At 38.0% G+C, this 19,214-nt stretch overlaps 1 protein-coding gene across 7 annotated transcripts in view; it reads right to left on the reverse strand.

The window, feature by feature from the left end:
* The window catches only part of ATP8B4 (ATPase phospholipid transporting 8B4 (putative)), a 227,926-nt gene that overhangs the window by 40,956 nt on the left and 167,756 nt on the right, over positions 1–19,214 (reverse strand). For all 7 annotated transcript variants that reach the window (XM_037054604.1, XM_037054605.1, XM_037054609.1 and 4 more), the window contains 5 exons: positions 17,367–17,555; positions 9,049–9,164; positions 5,683–5,847; positions 4,620–4,731; positions 2,515–2,620 (listed from right to left, as the gene is read on the reverse strand). In XM_037054604.1, the coding sequence (XP_036910499.1) occupies positions 2,515–2,620; positions 4,620–4,731; positions 5,683–5,847; positions 9,049–9,164; positions 17,367–17,555 (688 nt within the window). The remainder of the gene's footprint in view (positions 1–2,514; positions 2,621–4,619; positions 4,732–5,682; positions 5,848–9,048; positions 9,165–17,366; positions 17,556–19,214) is intronic.

Genomic DNA, 19,214 nt, shown 5'->3' on the forward strand with positions numbered 1-19,214 from the left:
ACTATATGAAATGTTAAAGGGACTTATCTAAGAAAAAAAAGATCAAAACTATGAACAGTAAAATGACAACAAACTCATAACTATCAATGAATTGACCTAAAAACAACAGAAACAAAAACTAAGCAAACAGCCAGAACAGGAACAGAATCAGAGAAATGGACATCACACAGAGGGAGATCAGTAGGGAAGGGGAAGGGAGAAATGGGGGAGGGGGGAGGTACAGAAAAGAAGAAGCATATATTCGTGGGTATAAAATTGACGGGGAAAGATAAAAATGGTATAGGAGACAGAGGACTCAAAGAACTTACATGTACAACCCATGGGAATGAACTAAGTGGGGAAGAATGCTGGAGGGTTGAGGGGGACAGGGTGGAGGGGGAATAAAGGGGGAAAACTGTGATAGCATAATCAATAAAAATACTTTTAAAAAAGTAGGAAATATATTCTGGTACTATCACCAGTATACTTCTCGGAAGCTGTGGAATCACTTCATGGTTGAATTAGTTATAAGACATGGGTTTTCTAGTAATAAAGCCTATGCTTCATGAAACATGGAATGAGTGAGGTTGCCTGAAAGCAAAATTACATTCTCAGTCTGTTTTCTTTCGGGCAGAAGACATATATTTGGTGGTGAAATGTAATCAATGCATTAATCTTCCGATAAACCATGTCAGAATTTAATTGTAGACTTCTGGGCACGCCCTCAATAACAAAGCAGCTATGGCAGCAAAATTAACGCAGCACTTAAAGTGTCTAGAATGGTTTCACGACACTAAATTTGAAATGAGCCTTATGCATGATAATCATGAACATTACATATCCGTGTTTATGAAGTAATCTAAACACATTTGACAGGTTTCAATGTAAGCATTTAGGTCATTTCTTCCCAATAGCTATTATCACTTAGATCCTGTCCTTCTGATATGCTTTTTTTTTGGGGGGAGGGGGTTGGTTTTGTACGAACTCTCACTGAACTCAAAAGTATAAAACAAAAAAAGTTAGTGGCATAAATTTATGATTTCAATATTTCATCTCCAAATCTATGGGCTTTAACATACTGTACTGTGCCAGGTATAATGAGCACCCACAGTTTTGTGTGCATTATACAAAATGCACACACAAAAACATGGGTGCATACCATGGGATTATTATGCCATGGTATGTAATGATCATAGCCATGTGTAATGTGCACCCTTATTTTTCCCTCAAAACTTTGAACAAAAACAGTGCACATTATACATGGCAAAACACAGTAAGTAACCAAGATTAGAATTATAGAGCACCTCTACAATAATTTTTCTTAACTGTCCTTCCTCTCCCATTCTAATATTAAGCAGAGTAATATTAAAAAGGGATTGATTTATCTTATATAGAATTTTCTACCATGCACTGCCTCTCTGTCTTAGACTCTAAAAATGAGGTGATAACCAACTCTGGGCTGAAATAAACATTATTTGCCAGTCAGTTAAGCAAGGTGGCCTCAAGGGTCCTGAAATAATTAGCCTAGATAGAAATTATTTATTTTTTCCCTCTGAGTATCTTTTTCTTCTCATTAAAAAATGGAGATAATTTTTCCTACTTGTAAGAGTAATGAATAAATGAACTTCAGATAATACCAAGAACCATAAAGAAGAAAGCAACGATGATACATACACAATTCTATCACTCAGGGAAAACAATTTTATATACGTCCTCCAGAGTTTGATGGGCAGTAAGTAGACAGATATGAGTATAGACGTGTGGTTTATACATATACATGGGTGAGCAAAAGTAGGCTTACAGTTGTCTGTATGGAAAATAATACAATAACTAATAATAATGCAAGAACAAGCTTTTATGTACTTACAATTGTAAACCAACTTTTGTCCACCACTGTATATACATACATACACATACATACTTTTTATTTTAAAAAGGGATCATACACTGCACAATATTTTATAATCTCATCTTTTATTTAAATATATCCTGGATATCTTCCAATGTCAATAAATATATAATCATCTTTAATGACTGCATAGTATTCCAATGCATGTATATAGCATAGTAATTAACAAAATTCCTGTGGCTGGGTATCTGAGTAATTTCTAATAGTTCATTACCATAACCATAACCATATGTATGTATGCCCCATCTTAATTTTAAATATTTTTAGGGCAGAACGAAGCTAGAGATTTTGCATTTTAACAAGTGCCCCCAGTAACACTGATCACTCATTATCATGTAAGAGTTAACAGGAGTTACTTGTCAATACACAATTTTAAAAAATAACAGTGGAAATGATTGGAAATGATTTTTTAAAACAAGTTAGGGAATATTGGAAGCCTGAAGACATTAATTCACTACTAATGTCAACCTTGTTTGACACCAAAATGAACAGAATTTTAGGTACATGCAGAAAGGGTTCATAGGAAACTATAGCATGTCTTTCTACTTTCTCACTGTGTGATCTTCCTTTGCCTCTCTCTCTCTCCTTTCCTCTCTTCCCTTTCTCCTTCCTTAACACTTACTTACCTGAGTTCTTCTCTGACTTCCACTGCCGTGTTCCCAGCTATAATGAACACTTCATTCATGTCGTCAGTCAGCATGTTGCAGGCATAGCCAATGTTGATGGCCGTTTCTGATACAAAACAAAGAGCACTTCAGTTAGAACATCACTGGATAATATAAGCACCCTGTGTGCTTGCTGTATTTCCTTGTGCCTTACAGGTTCCCTTAATGTCAGAGAGAGCACAATGGCAACAAAATGCGAGAGATGCAGAGGGAAAATCAAAATCCTGGCTCCCATGATCAAATTTACCAATCGCTAAATCCATGGATCACTAGCAAAATCTGTGAGTCCTCAGTTTTCTCATCTATTTTTTAGCAGAGGTTGCAAATACAGCCTTTGGGGAATTAAAATACAAAACTTAGCTGTTTTTCCATTTTGATATGGTAGGCAAATTGAAAAACAACTCACAAAATGTTCAGCTGAGCAGCAAAAATGCTCTCATGACATTTTTATATTTTTCCCATATGCAATATTGTCATTTTCCCATTAAGTGAATGGACTGCGGCTACCAGCTGACTGGAAAACCACATGATATTGGGCATTCCTACCACTACTTATCAGAAATAGAGCCTAGGATAGTTAGGTAACCCTTCCATTTTCAATAAAGCAATTTGATTCTAATTCTATTGAGTTCTTAGACTCAACCTAATTCTATGGAGTCATTAGATTTCTCTGTCCTAAGTCAAGGAAAGCAACCAATAAAATCTCAGCATATCCTTTGTTTAAGCCACAGAAATTAAGGCTAAATAATAGTAAACTTGGGGATATTCATAACTAATTAAACAGACGTACATACTGATCAACATCAAACTCCAGGAACTCTGTATGTAGTAACACACTACAGAGCTCAACTTTCTGTTTATTTTTTTGTGACCAGTGATTCTGGTGAGTGCGTAAACTGATTTATCATATCTGAAAGTCCTCCAATGTTCTAAAAATACCTAGCAGGTAGACAGATCTGAAAATCATGTGTTCACCAGTTAACTGAATATTTCTGGGTTACTGAGGGCCAAGCATAAAATCATTTTTGTTCTAACCATCACTGTAGCAACAGATCCAGAATGTATTGATTCCCTCTTCTTTCTTAGGAAACAGTATGATGAACATAAGCACTCTTTCTCTGATGGACTTGGCATTTTGTCGTGTCTGAAAGTGGGTCCTCTCATTACACCATTGCATGGGAAGACCTGGAATTCAGCCAAGTTGGACCAGTAGAGCTGTGGTTGTTGTTAAAATACCAAAATACTTCCATACCAGCTGATAAATGGTTGCTCCTCTGAGCCTTCCCAAAGCCTGTCCACTGCCCTGGTCCCTCCTTTAAGATCCCCAAACCTCCCTGCATAGCATCAAGATACTAAAAGAGTTGTCCTAAGGTCTCCAATGTCCTGCTTCAGTACTGCACCAGCCTCTGTCCTCACTGGAGGCTGTGCTCATATAAATCAATTGTTAAACATTTTTAATTCCATCATTGTCTACATTATTAGGTTTAAGAAGTGAGTTAGTTGAAATTCAACAGACTACTATTGAAGACTACTATAGAAGATATTTTCTTAATTTGTTTTTGTTTATTTTTAAATAGCAAATTCTTCCTTATTTACTTTTTATTCTATTTTTTCCATTACTCTGTGTCCCCCTTATACCGTCCTTGCAATCACCACTGTTGTCCACGTCCATGAGTCCTTTTTCCTTTTTGCTCAATCCTTCTTCTACCCCCTAACACCCCAGCACAAACTGTCATCCAGCTCTCTATCTATGAGTCTGGGTCTATTTTGCTTGTTAATTCGGTTTGGTCATTAGATTCCACATGTGAATGAAATTATATGGTATTTGTCTTCCTCTGATTGGCTTATTTCACTTAGCATAATGTTCTTTAGGTCCATCTACACTGTTGCAAAGGGTAAAATTTTCTTGTTTTTTACAGCCAAGTAATATCTTTTTTGTATTTTGACTTTTTCCTATATGAAGGACTGGGAAAATATCTAACTAATTCAACTTTCTAATTAATTAAAATTTTACCATATATATTATCACCCTCTGTTCAAAACATCATTATCCATTTTCAAATTACCTTGTTTGTCTCCTGTTAGGACCCAGATCTTAACATTGGCTAGCAATAAACTTGTAACTGTTTCAATAACACCTTCTTGTAATTTATCTTCTACAGCAGTGGCACCTAGAAGCTTCATTGAAAAATAGAGAATACCTACGTTAATACATGCAAACAACAGCTAAAACATCTGCAGCTTTCAGTTGTGGAGTTTAGAGGTCAAAGAACATGAATTGAGGGTGGAAATTGCAATGCATTAATATAGCAAGCAACCTATTATGTTCAGAGATGGGTTGGAACAGACCCAAGAGGAGCTTCCCAAATCAAGCCACCTGATAGGCACACCAATTAGTGGCAAAGATCCTGGAAGTTAGCCTAAACAATCAGAAGCCATTTGGGCTTCCTAAGGACTTCAGAACTCCCCAGCTGCTTTCCCACTTATAAAAGCATGAAAGGGTCCAAAGGAGAGCCCTCATCTCCATCAGGTGCACAAAAATGTAGAGCCATTCTCCTAAATTAACACATCAGCAGATGACATAAACTAAGAAATGAAGTTCTTCTGCAATATTTCATCCAAAGATGAACACAGTGTGCTCCCTAGTACCTCACTGTAGCTATGCATCCTGTCCACTGGGGCCTCAGGGAAGGGTGATTTCTAGAATAGATCATACTGTCATACTCTGGGCAGCACAGATATCGTCTGAATCTCATGGGTCTAAAACGGTTTAGAGCTGCAGCCCCACTCTTCACGGCAAGTTTCCCTGCTCTAAAAAGGTGGGTTATAAAGCAGGGAGGGAAAAAATAACACCAAAGTAGAGGTTGACAAAGAATAGGGAATCTCCAATCTTCTACTCTTGGGTGACTTCCAATTACATAAGCTACATTTAACAGAAATAATCCTTTAGGCTCTCCAGGGACACACATGGCAAACTCAAAGCCAGCACAGAAAGCATGATTCAGTGTTTGAAAGAGTAACATCTGCTGTGCGCAAGATGATTTAGCCAATGGATTATTCTTACGCTAGCTCGCTAAACATATACTATCCTCTTTATAAACACAAACCATCATGCTTCTAAACTCATACCATCAAATCCTTTTCGATTTCTTCATACAGCCCAGCTATCCGTTCATCCCTCTCATCTGTGGCAGTATTTGCCTCTGCAAGCATCTTCTGCCACTCTTTAAAGTACTTGTCATCCAGATCTCTGTATGCGATGGCCAAGGTTCGAAGGCCTTCCCCTGCAAATTCCTGCCAGAACAGACATTGATTTAGGAGCCATCCCAAAATAATCATTATAGCAAGAAGAAGAACAATAATGGGTCGAAAGTTTTGCAAATTCACTTTATCCCAAGGCACAATTTGTCTTTCCTGGCCTTCAAGTTTTTAGCCCCCTTAGAAATGAGGGATAATGTTTGCATTTTGAATATTATTTGTATTGGGTTAAAAACATTCAGGGGAGCTAGCCCTCCCCCTAAAAGACAATTAAAATGCCTGTTGAGATGTCCCAGTTGAGAGGTGATTAACAGTGCCTGTGAATTGAAATATCCATTTGAAGCGACATATATATATTGATTTTTCAACCTGTCCCCCACCTGAAGGAAGTCCTCCTGGCAATGAGAGGAACCCAGCCTGCTTCAAGGCCCATGGTACTCAGCTTCCAGTGGAAAGAAAAGGGCCCTCCGAGGAACCACAGCTCTCAAATCAAAGGCAGAGGCTGTCCACAGAGTCTTGTCACCTTCCCCCTAACACTATAGCTATGTCTGAAATGAACCTGGTCCTATTTTTGCTTGTCCTTGAAACTTTCCACAATAAATAGATAAGAGTCGATAATAGATGCATAAATAGATGTTAGATACTAGAAGTTTAAGCCTGTTAATTAAGATTATGTTATAGCAAGCTCTAGGGGAAAAGGGGAGAAAGTCAATATAAATGTTTGCTTTTGGAAAATAGGAGTAGAAGTGGAGGATGACTTTTCATTCCAGATCTCCTGTCATTAAAAAAAAAAAAAAAGCTAGCCCTGGTGAGGTGGCTCAGTTGGTTGGAATGTCATCCCATAAACCAAAAGGTTGTGGGTTCAATTCCTGGCCAGGGCACATACCTAGGTTGTGGGTTTGATTCCCGGTTGGGACATGTACAGGAAGCAATCCATCAATGTTTCCCTCTCACATCAATGTCTTTATCTCTCCCTTCCTTTCTCTCTGAAATCAATAAACATATCCTCGGTGAAGATTTTTTAATCCTATATAAAAGTTTCACTTTAGTAATAAAAATGGTTTGAGACTTTAAAAAGATACCATCAGTCAGGTTAGTTCAAAAAAAATTTTTATAAACTGTTTTCTATGAAGTGTGTATTTAATAACAGACTCAAATTAGTGGGAGAATTATACTTTTCCATTTTTATCTCAGTAAACTGACAATCTTAAATGATACTTCTGGTGCTTTCCCCTTCTAACAGTAAAACAAAAAACAAAAAAAAAAAATAGGAGACTGGTAGTGGCTGTGTCTCACATAGACGCCAGAGCTAGAAACATGTGTAGATTGCTCTGGGGAAATGCTAAAAACCTCCCACTTTGCCTAGGCCTCCTGTGGCCATTTTATGGGCCTGCACACTGTAAGCATTTTTATAGCCATTTCTATGCCTTTGGGTATTGCCATTGAACATACCTTCTCTGTGTGTTTTGGCTCACGGAACACACACAGGTTTCTGAGCATGCACAAGTTAAACCGTGACACATCCTAATTAGGTTAATGGAAAGCAAAGCCAGTGTGCAGACTGCAATGATGTGGTTTAGCCCAGAAAGACCATGAGAAAATTCTCCAAATTTATCTTGTAGGCAGTTGGTAGCCCATTGGATATTGCAATCACATTTATAAGCCTTGCCTCCCAGGACCACCCCTAGCTCCCCTACTGATCTGAAAATGGAGTCCCTGTGGTCTAACGGTCTTTTGTCCTCTTAATTTGCATAATGCTTCTTCGCCTTTAACTTGCAACATCACTGGGCATTACAATGCTTTCCTCTCTGCTCTGCACAATAGTGAATCAACCCTAAGAAGACATTACAAAGGGGAACAGATGATTTAAGTTATTTAATTAGCACATGAAACACAAGTTGGATCCTAAATGAGCATTTGAGCAAGGTTGTTTCCTATCATTAAACAGTTTTAAATCAATAATTAAATATAAATTTCAAACCTCAGAATTCAAAAGCCAAAATAAACAAAGTGAATGAAGCAAAGAGCAAGTTAAATTGATTATTACCTGTAAAAATTTCTCTTGCGTAGAAATATAAAAAGACCAAATTAGGCTTCCTATATTTTTGTATGAAAGGAGAACGTATGAAAATTCAGGGCCTTGGTGTTTGAGCAGTGGCAAAAGTCAGATACTTATGATTCCAATATTGTTCTCATAAAAAAATTAAAAAGACCATGTCGGCCTTCTGGAAGAGATTAAAACGAAATCAAGAATGCTCTCTTGGAAAGAGAAAAACAATAGCTATGTTTGTACCCAATATTACTAAACCATCATTCTTTAAACTTAAAGTCAGACAGAGTTTTTGAAATTTGTTTGTTTGTTTGTTTTTTAAAGAGTTGGGGAATGTTTTGTATTAAACATAGGGCTTGACAAAGAACACAAACCCTCAATAATTTTTTAAAAGAGAGAAACCAGTGAGGAAATGAGAGTTTTGGCCAGCTGCCCTTCAAGTTCATGTTGGGTTAACAGAACTTCAAGCAAGTACTAGGATGACAATTGAATCTCAGGTTCAGACCAGGTGATGTTCACACTAATTCATACTCCTTTTCAAAAAAACTTGCTAAAGATTACCCCAGCTTCCTTCAGAAAGCTTTTGGAAAGAAATTATGCATAGCCGCAGAATGTATACAATTGGTAACTTCACCTAGGAAACATAAGGGGCTTACCGTGATTTATGCCCTGAATAAATGGACCATTGGAAGAGAAAATTGGCTACACACAGAGATTATTTTCCCCTCACCCTTTAAACACAACCCTAAGATTTTCAGTGGCAATGATCATAAGAGATTCCATAGGTGCCAGACACAGTGGAAGAAAGGGAAAGCAACTGTCCGGCTCTTCTTCGTTGAACCAGTCCAGTCTCCCACCGGGCACAGCCCCACACCACAGGGGAGTTCGAGCAGGTTTCCCTAGGTGTCCTGAGCCTTCTCCTGGCTGGAGTTCAGGAACCCACATTCAGTGGCTACGTCTCGGCTGTGTTAATCCACCTGTGGTGAGACCAACCAGATTCTCGGCAGGGCAGGCGGTGGGTCCAAGTGCCAGTTTCCAGATATTTACTGGCACAGTTCCCTGTGGACCAGTCTCCACATGTTTTCTATTTCAGAAGTCAGATCATTTAACTGATATTTTTTAAATGAGACCTAACCATAGAAAGTGGCCAAAGGGCCGTTGTGCAAACCGTAGACAGAGGCACTTACACTGATGTGGTCTGACGTCAAAGTCAGAAGGTCTTCATTGGATGGATGAAGTTTTTCAAACAGAATAGTGTCTGCTCCTTTGGAATAAAGCTTTATCTGTCCTTCCGGGTTTCGAACTGAAAATAAAAAAGTTTGGAAAGCAGATTTTAATCAATAAAATCTGTCAAAACTGGGCTCTCCCAAGGCTCTAGCCAGGCAACTTGGAAATGGGCATAATGTTTTAGCCAGTAGTAAAATATTCAGTGTCTGGTTAGAAGGTCACTCACTACCTAAGTCACTTGGCTTTATTCCTGTTTTATTAACTTAGAAATATTTCATCTACTGGAATCCTTTGATTTCCCAAACCCAGAAACAGTGTTTTTATTCTGGTGTGTATAACTGTCCTATTATCCTTGCTTACTACTTCTGTCAAGGGTTGATACATTTAAATTAAGCCTGTATTGAGTTGCTGTATTTGCCTGTCTCCTGGCATGAAATTCAAGACCTACTGTAGGAATAACAATCAGTGATATGCCAAATGATCTCCATATGCATCGGTTTATGCATTAGTTCTCAGCCTTTGCTAACAAATTTCTTTACCCCCTTTACTTCTTGAAGAAACCCTTCCTTTCTTGGAGGTTCCTTCTTGAGTCAAAATTCTGGTTGTAAGCATGCCTCACCGAGGGCCTTCAAAATTAAAGTTTCTGTCTTCTTCTCACTGGAAGTCTGTATTAGCATGGCTTTGTTTTTAACCTGCTCCCAGAGTGTGAGGATGATAGCCTTCACCAGGCTCATCTCATCTCTGATCCCCAAGCCTTCCCCTGGATGTCCTACAGGTTACTGTCAGACAAGTCTTTTTTAAAACGCAGAATACTTGGCCTACCTTTGGAAGCCTGGTTTTATAGCTTGGCATATGTTAGGCACTTAATTATTTTTTGAATGAGTAAATAACATGACATGACATGACATGACATGACATATGTATTTCTTTTCAGGAATGGCCTACAATTTAAAACAACTGGCTGGGTCACAACTTCATGAGATGAATACTCTGACCCTCAGAAGCTCCATCAAGTCATAGATTATACATGCCTTCCACTCAATTATACTTTTTTGCTAAAGATAGAATGCCTCAAAACAGATGAACATAAATATGGACCACTATTAATTTAACAGAATACAAATTTTAGAGCTTGATTTAAAGCAATATAAATATCATAATACAATAGATTACTTTCCCCTCTAACAACCCTCATTAACACTTCATCCAATGCACCCTGGAAACTTTTTGAACTGTGACTTGTCTAGGTCCATCATCTCTTCTAACCAGTTTCCTAGTTGCTGTAACTCATGCAGTTTTCTTGTATTTAGCTTTAGTTGCCCACATTGAGAGGAAAAAAACATATATGCAATTTGTCTAACTATTCAAGCGGGTAAGGGGACATTTATTCCTAGGAAAGACTTCTTCTTACTCTTATAGCAATTCAACTTAATAGTTTCCTCATATTTTCTTCCTCACATCACCAGAACACCAGAACTATAAAAGCAAAGTAGGTATGGCTTATATTTGCCAGTGTGACTTCTTTATGATCTTTTTTGATAGTCCAAACTAGGACATCCATTCTCAAACATTTGGGTCTCAAAACCCCTTTACACTCTTAAAACTTCATGAGAAACTCCAAAGAACTTTTTATGTGTGTTCTATCAATATTTACCATATTAGAAATTAAAACTGAGAGATTATATTATATTAATGGTCTTATGACATATATAACATTACTATATAGTACATATATACTATGTATTACTATAATGATAATTATTAGAGTAATAAATATATTGCATATTATATTAACATAAATAATATTTCTATGAAATATAACAATATTTTTCCAGACAATAAAACTGAGTTTGGAGACTGGCATTGTTTTACATCATTACAGGTCCCTTTAATGCCTGGTTTAATAGAAGACAGTTAGATTTCATATCTGTTTCTGCATTCAATTTGTTGTGATATTATACAGCATGTGGCTTTTATAAAACTGCACAGAATACTCATGAGAAAAAAGAATGTAAAAGACACATAACACTAGTATTATAAGGTCTGGGGGGCCTTGGCCAGTGCGGCTCAGTTAGTAGGAGCATCATCTGGGAGCCAAAGGGTTCTAGGTCTGACCCCTGGTCCGGGCACATACGGGATGTAATCAGTCAATGTCGGTGACCCACATCAATGTTTTTCTCCCTTCCTTCCTCCTTCCCTTCCTCTGTCTCTAAAAGCAGTGAAAAAAATGTCTCCGGGTGAGGATATATGTGTACATAAAATGTGAGGCCTGTCCTGAAAGTACCCATCCGTGTAATATGAAAAATGGAGACACTATTGAAGAAGATACATAGAACAATGACAACTCAGTTCCCTTCAAAGTAGGCATCTTGGCACCTCACACAGTTCTCCCAATAGTCATTAGCTGCCCCATTGTACTTTCCTGAATTGCATCAATATTCAATAAATCTCTTTCTTTTCAAAGGTGATTTTAGTTTTGGGAAAAGCCAAAAGTTGGAGGGCACCAAGTCTGGGACGTATGAGGACTGAGTCACCTGGCTAATTTAATGTTTCACAAAAAACCTCTACATGAGATGTGATATATGGGTGGGTATATTGTCATGATGAAGCTCCCAATAACCAGTTGCCCATAGTTGAGGCCTTCTGAATCATCTGAATAGTTTCCGCAGAGAAATGTTCAAGCTTAACACAAAATTTGATGCAGATTCATTGCTCCATTCACTTAGTCATTTTGAATGCAATGGCCACACAGTACACATAACTCACTCAACAGTGTCTACAACCTCTACTGACTAGTACAGTGAAGTCATCATTGTTCACGTATTCACATTCCAACCCACTCCCCTTGGCTGCCAGGTTACATCAATGTCATGTAAACCATTCTCATTATATTATCAATGGTAGGACTTCTGCATCCTCTGAAAAAAACTCAATATTTCCTACAGTTTCCCAGACCACATATTGAGAACCACTTGTTTATGGAAATCATAAACCCATTATGATTTGTGCAATCCCTTACCATTTCTTAGTCTCAGTTTCTACATGTGAAAGATATTTTTAAAACTCTAAATTTTAACGTCCTTTTTGGCTCTACAACTTTCTTACTCAGTAAAAACTTTCCATCTCTGATGCCTTCTCTTAACCCAGCACTAATCCCTTTAAGGGCACATTTTCTTTCTTCAATAACTAGCTACTCCTCCTACATTTCCAGTCTCAATAACCAGATTTACCATTCACTTGGTCCACATCAGATACCTGGATCATTCAAAGCTCCTCCCTGTTCAAATCCACACATTCATTTAAAGTCATAAATTTCTCTCTGTCACCTTCTTTCTTGCCTAGATTGTCACATTAACCTAAATGATTTTACCCTTTCCAGTCCTACTTGCCCCATACTCTTCTGTTAACCAGACAGAATCATCTTCCCACTATTGCTTGAAATCTTGCAATAAAAAATTGGAATCTTGCAATGACCTTAAATCAGGTGCAGATTTCTTAACATGAAATAAACAGAAATCTTCAAGATCTGGCTCTTTCTAGCCTATTTCCTACCCTGCTTCATCATCTTCTCAATACTACCACACAGAACATTTTTCAATTCCATCTTCTCTAGATCTTCAAGTCCCTGGAACATGGTGAGCACTTAATAAATATTTGTTTAACTGAGTTGAATTATAATTATGCAAAATTCATTGAAAGCAGCAGCTATGCCTTTGTGACATAAGGGAAAAAAAGATCAGAAATAGTTACAGGTTTATGCTGTAAGAGTAAATGCAGTAGCAACACTGTGAAGGGTGATTAATAATTCTGTTTTGCCATATCTCAGTGGGGTGGCTGTTCATACATTCCTACAGAGGAATGCCTGACATATGGCAGTGTGATCTGTACTTTGGTAGCCATTAAACAGTTTAGGGTTGAGCCACCCTATCTAAGAATCTTGCCAGGGCCTTTCAAGAGCTCTTATAATTTATTCTCCTTTAACGATTACCTGCCACTTACCTGTAGTAATAACTATCTTTGAATATTATCTCTGTATTTTATTTACATAATTAGTAGAATCTATACTTCTAAAACTGTATAATGAGATATAAATGTTTATCAATAGAGAAGATTCTAAACCCTCTTACATAATTCTCTACAGAAATCTATTTTTATTTGCATAGCTCTAAACTAAATCAGGATTCTTGCTCCAAAATGAGAGTATTACTGGTATACATTTATGATTCAATAAGTAATAGGCAAAAAAGAAGGAGGAAGAGGAGATGAAGAAACAGGACAGCAGCAAATTTCTAAGCCTTCACATCAGGGTGTTGTCCCCACAGACAAAGCATGTGACAGTCATGAGACTGGCATTGCTTTTTGCCTCGTTATCAAACAGAGACTTTTCTACCCGCACTGAGTCCTTCTTTCAGATTCCGCCAGATTAAAAACCAAATAGAGCCAAAATAGAGCCCTCAAGCCTGCATGAGTTTGTGGTGGAACATTACCTTTCCTCATATGGGATCTATTAAGGCAAACATCTGATGTTTGTGGTCAGGCTGTGATTTCTCCACAGCCTGTAATGGTGACTGATGCTGGGGAGAAGCCAAGAGTTTCCCTGTGTAGCAATCTTAGGTTTTTGTCAACACCCTCAAGGCCAGTTCTGGGCCAACCCAACACCAGTAACACCTCCCCCGAAGCTGTAAATGGAAGATAATTCCCACTGCTATATTAGGTGGACACTTAGAGCCACATGTCTGTTCGTCGGCAGCATCTATGATGACTGCCTAGAGCCTGTTGTCCAAAATACAAAAATAAATAGCCACAGATGATGTTTGGTTTTGACCTGCTGAGAGCAATCTCCCAGGGCTAGTTTCCAGTAGTTAAAGATCCAACACTCTACCTCTACAATTACATACGCACACGTTTTAAGCAGTAGAAATTGATTTACTATGAGGATCAGAATATTCGTAAGTCACACAGTGTAGGGTAACATTATATTTAAAAACCATTTACAGAACTTAGTGTGTGCCAAACTCTGTGTTTTGGTCCCAGGAAGCTTAAGAAGATTAAGGCATAGCACCTGCCTTCAAGTAGTACACACTCTACCAACCGGGAAAGTCACGGGGCTGGTATCACACTCATGTCAGGAACAAGGGGCTCAGGAGAACAAAGGAAAATACACTTCCTGAGAGAGTAGGAAAAGAATTGAGCGACTAGGCGACACTTGAATTAGACATTACCAGGCAGGTAGGAGTTTTTTAAGAAAGAAGTGGAGAAAAGGAGACTTCTAGGCAGGGGAAATAGCACACACAGAGGGTGTGGAAGTACACAACACACGCCGGCAATGCTGAGGTCTGACGAGCTGGAGCACAGTATCTAGGGAAGTGGAAGAACCAACTGTCGTCAAATTGCACATAATCTTGAATGTCATCCTAAGGAGCTTATTCTCTAAGTTCTAGGCAGTCACCAAAGTTTTTTTAAGAAGATGATGGCAAAATCAGCCCGGAGTTTTAGTAAGAACGCCCTGGTGTCAGCATGGAGGACTATTTCAAGGGGGAAGAGTTTTGAAGATATTGCAATAATACAACACAAGCATTAATTAAAGTTAATTAAAGCATTAACTAAAGCCAAGCTACTTAAAATTAAGAGAAAAAGAAAGAAGGCCTTTACAATAAAAAGGAGCTTGGGGGCCATTTTTAGAGAGTTTACTATAATACCTCAAGAAGGAACAACTCAGAAACAGGGTAACTACTGAGGATTCTATAAGGCAAGAGATGCTGAGGCCTGAGTGAAGAGAGTAGCAGAGAAGGAGAGAGGTTTGGGAAATTCTCCAAACAGCTCTGAGGAATTAACGAGTAGTATTTGATGACCTATTATAAGTCTAGGGAAGTCACCCAAACTGCGGCCCCGGACCAGCAGTATCAGCATTGGATAATGTGGGAGCCTATTAGATGTAAACTTTTTAGGCCCCACCCAGACCTATTGAATCAGAAATCTGGGACTGACGACTGGCAATCTGTGTTTTAAAAAGCCCTTCTGGTCGTTGTGATGGGAGCTAAAGCTTGAGAACCACTAGCCTAGGGGCATAAAGGAGTTGAGGTGTCAAAAGTGAGCTACAATAGGGGTTAAGAGGCCAGACTTTGGGGAAAGATAGATCTGAGTTCAAATATTTGCTCTGCATCTTACCAACTGTGTGACAAGTCGTGTTACAAGTCGTGTGACAGATGTGTGAAAATCTTTGGTAAGTTACTTAAAGTCTTTGAGCCTTAATTCCCTCACCTTCTAAATGGAGTAACATACTATTGCAAGAATTTAATAGAATAGTTCATTGTAAAGTGTTCAGTTTACTGATAGGCATACAGTAAAAAGGGATGGTTAACAATTTTAATAAGGGCTATAGAAAGAGCAATACCTCTGAAAGAAAGTTCTATATCAGACCCATTGAATTTGAGGTAACCATAGTACAACCTAGTGGTGAAAAACTGAATCCAGGAGAAAGCTGAAAATATTTGTAGACCTCAGAGACAGATTAAAGCTAAAGAACTATGTAGGAAAGACTCAGAATATAGACAATAGCTACAACCATGTGAGTGGTCAAGACTACCCAAGAGGATAACAGAAAGTAAGGAGAGAAAATGACATCACACTGAAGAATAGGACAGAGGGTAGTAAACAAAGGATCTGGAGAAAGAAAAGACAGGACAAGAGGAGAACCAGGAGCCGGTGAGGTTGCAGAAGTCGAAAGAGGAGTGTTCTGAGAAGGTCAACAGTATCGATATTACAAAGTTTAAAAAGGTAGATAGGTAGGTAGGTAAGTAGGTAGATAGATATGTAGATGATGAGATGGATAAATGAACGGATGGATGGATGGTTGGATGGGTAATAGGTATAAGTAGGTAGATAGATAAAGAAGGCAACTGCTGGGGAAGTTATGAGGTGATTGGAAACTTCTGAGAAAGCATTCTTCTTGAGTAGTGGCAGCAGAAGCCTCACCCTAATAGGCTGAAAAGAGAAATATAGGTAAGGGGCAAAAACTGACCTTAAAAAAATTAGATTGTGATGGAAAGAAGGAAATGGAGTGGCAAATCTGTGGAGGTTGGAACATGAAGAATATCTTTAAGGAAACAGGATAATAATAGAGTTGTGGGCTGAAAGAAGAAGTTAGTGATAAAGAAGAAATCAAAGACACAAAGAAGGAAGGGGACTGGGTGGAACCTTCAGCTTTGAAAAGAACCAAGAGCAGAAAAAAGAATGAGTGAAGTGACAGCTTGGGGATGAAGGAGGAGGATGGGACAAAGTGTAAGGTGACGGTGCACATTTCTGAACACCTCTTTTTTTTTTTGAGAAACAGAAGATGAATTGAGTTTCCATGAGTGAGGAGATCATGGCAGAGTCAAGGACTTGAGGAGAGGACAAAAGCTTAGAACATCTGTTATAAGGACTGGAAACAGGAGCAAAGTAAGGATGAAAAGCACATTGACATAGCACCAAGGGTTAGAGCAAGAGTTAAAAAGCGTTATCTGTTGTGGTGCTGATCCAGTCTCAAGTGATCACCTCCAGCAACGCAGGTAAGCAGAGTAAATGAATGAAAATGAGGAGGCTGATGAGGCTGATGATGGTCACAAAACAACAATGTTGACAACAACATCATGTGCCATGTAAGTCAGGAACTCACCCTGCACCAGTGTTGTGTAGTGATGAAATGAATGGGCTTAGCAGTCAGACCCCCTAGATTTTAATTCCAGCTATTCCGGTCAAGCTGTGTGACCTTGGGCAAGTGGCTCAATTACTCTGCGTCTCAGTTTTATTATCTTCAAAATATCATAAAAATATAACACAGTTTTTGGTGACAATTAAATCAGTTCGTTCATGTAGAGCAGGGGTGTCAAACTCATTTTCGCCGGGGGCCACGTCAGCCTTGAGGTTGCTTTCAAAGAGCTGAATGTAGAGCTCCTTGCCCCTAGTTAAGGAGTAGTTACATTTATACAGTCCTAAAGTTACATTCAGCCCTTTGAAGGAAACTGTGAGGCTGATGTGGCCCCAGGTGAAAATCAATTTGACACCCCTGAATTGTAGAGCATGTAGAACAGTGCTGGACACATAAGTATTTGTTAAATGGTAGCTGTTACTACAGTGTTGAGGCTGAGGCTAAGTTGAGGATGACAGAATTTCACAGTTATAAAAATATCACAGTTCTTAGCCTGTAACCAAGAATAAAGTCACCCTTGAGAAGCATCAATATAACAATAGTACTATACTATCGAAGATTAAAAATAATCTCAACTATCAACCATACCTATGACAGACATCCTTTTTCTGATATTGTTGAAATCCAAAAAGGCAAGCAGTTGGTAAGTAACTAGTGTTCCCAATTCTTCTATTGTTATTGTCTCTGGGGTCCGAGACTTAAAAATGAACCCCAAATGTCTGGCAGCAGTCACTAGAGCCCCTTCGTCAGGTGATTGAACTTGATAAGTCAACTGTCCTGAAAGGAAAAGAAATAAATGTATTAATACTAAAAATAATAGCTAACATTCATAGAATGACAATGCCAACTCTAACTCATTCTTCAACACTGAATTCCAATGCCAGCTCTAGAGATCAGACCGTTTCCACTCACCAACCAGCTAGACCAGGTGCTTATTCTGTGGGATATCCATACCAACAGTTTAGCCCTTGTCATCGTATTAAAAAATACTTGCCCTGGCTGGTGTGGCTCAGTGAATTGAGTGTCAGCCTGTGAATGGAAAGGTCATCGCTTCAATTCCCAGTCAGGGCCCCTGCCTGGGTTGCAACTGCGTTGCAGTTGCACTCTCATTAACTGAGAAATCAAATAATCAAAATAATCCACAGAGATAGAATATTGAGCAATACCATTAATAACCATTACCTGGTGGATATATTTAGAACCTAGTAATAACTAATAACTGAACCAATAACTGTAAAATATACATTCATTTCAAGCACACGTGAAACATTTATGGAAATTGAATACATACCAGGCCATTAAGCAAGCCTCAACAAATTTTAAAGAATATAATAAGGTGATTGAAAATTAAAAAATATATTAATTTTTTAACTCTTTAATTGCCATTCACTAAAATAGAAAAATATAAGCCCTACTGAAGCTCTTGTACTTTCCACTTTTCTGCTTCTGAAATTTCATCCTGACACAGGAATGAGAATATCAACTTTTTCCAAGGCATTTCTCCATGAAAAAAATAGCACATCAATAAAAGCCATTGATAGACAAATAAAGATGGAGCACGCGCGCACACACACACACACACAGGAATATTATGCAGCAGTATAAAAGAAGAAAATCTTTCCATTTGCCACAAAATGGCTGGATATAGAGAGTATTATGCTAAATGAAATAAGGCAGAGAAAGACAAATACCACATGACTTCACTTATATGTGGAATCTAAGAACAAGCAAGCAAACAAACAAAACAAAACAAAGACAGACTCAGAAGACAGAGACCAAAAGGATGCTTTCCAGAGGGAGGGGTGGGAGTAATGAATGAAAAGGGGACTGCAGTCAGTAACATTGTGATAAGTTTATACAGTGACAGATGATTACTAGAATTTGTGTGATGATCACACTGTAAGGTATAAAAATGTTGAATCACTATATTTTACACCTGAAACTAATATAATCAATATAAGATTGCATAACAAATATACATAAACTAAATAAAATATAAACAATACAGCTATAAATTATATAATAATTATTGTTTTAAGTTTGTTAGATTTGGGCTCTGTTCTTTTGTATAAGTAACATATGAGAGAAATTTATATTTTTTCAATGTACTTTAACATACATGCACTTAAGTTATATATCTTATAAATAAAGCTTTAAAAGAAAAGCGAGTATAATTTCCCCCTTCTTGGTGATATAATCCTTCACTTTAGAATTTAATATCTGAATGCAAGAGACAGAAGTGGTTCAAAGGATACATACATTTACTTCTCTACACTTAAAATACCTTTATATGACAGAAGAGTATACTAGCCAATACCTACTAGAATGGGTAAAATTTAAGAGTGATAATGCTAAACGTTTTCAAGAATGAAGGAACTGGCATCCTCATGCATTAAACATAGGAATGTAAAATGATAAGACTATTATTTAAAAACA

Source organism: Sturnira hondurensis, unplaced genomic scaffold (assembly GCF_014824575.4).
Source record: "Sturnira hondurensis isolate 20B ecotype Veracruz unplaced genomic scaffold, ASM1482457v3 Scaffold0008196, whole genome shotgun sequence".
NCBI lineage: Eukaryota > Metazoa > Chordata > Mammalia > Chiroptera > Phyllostomidae > Sturnira > Sturnira hondurensis.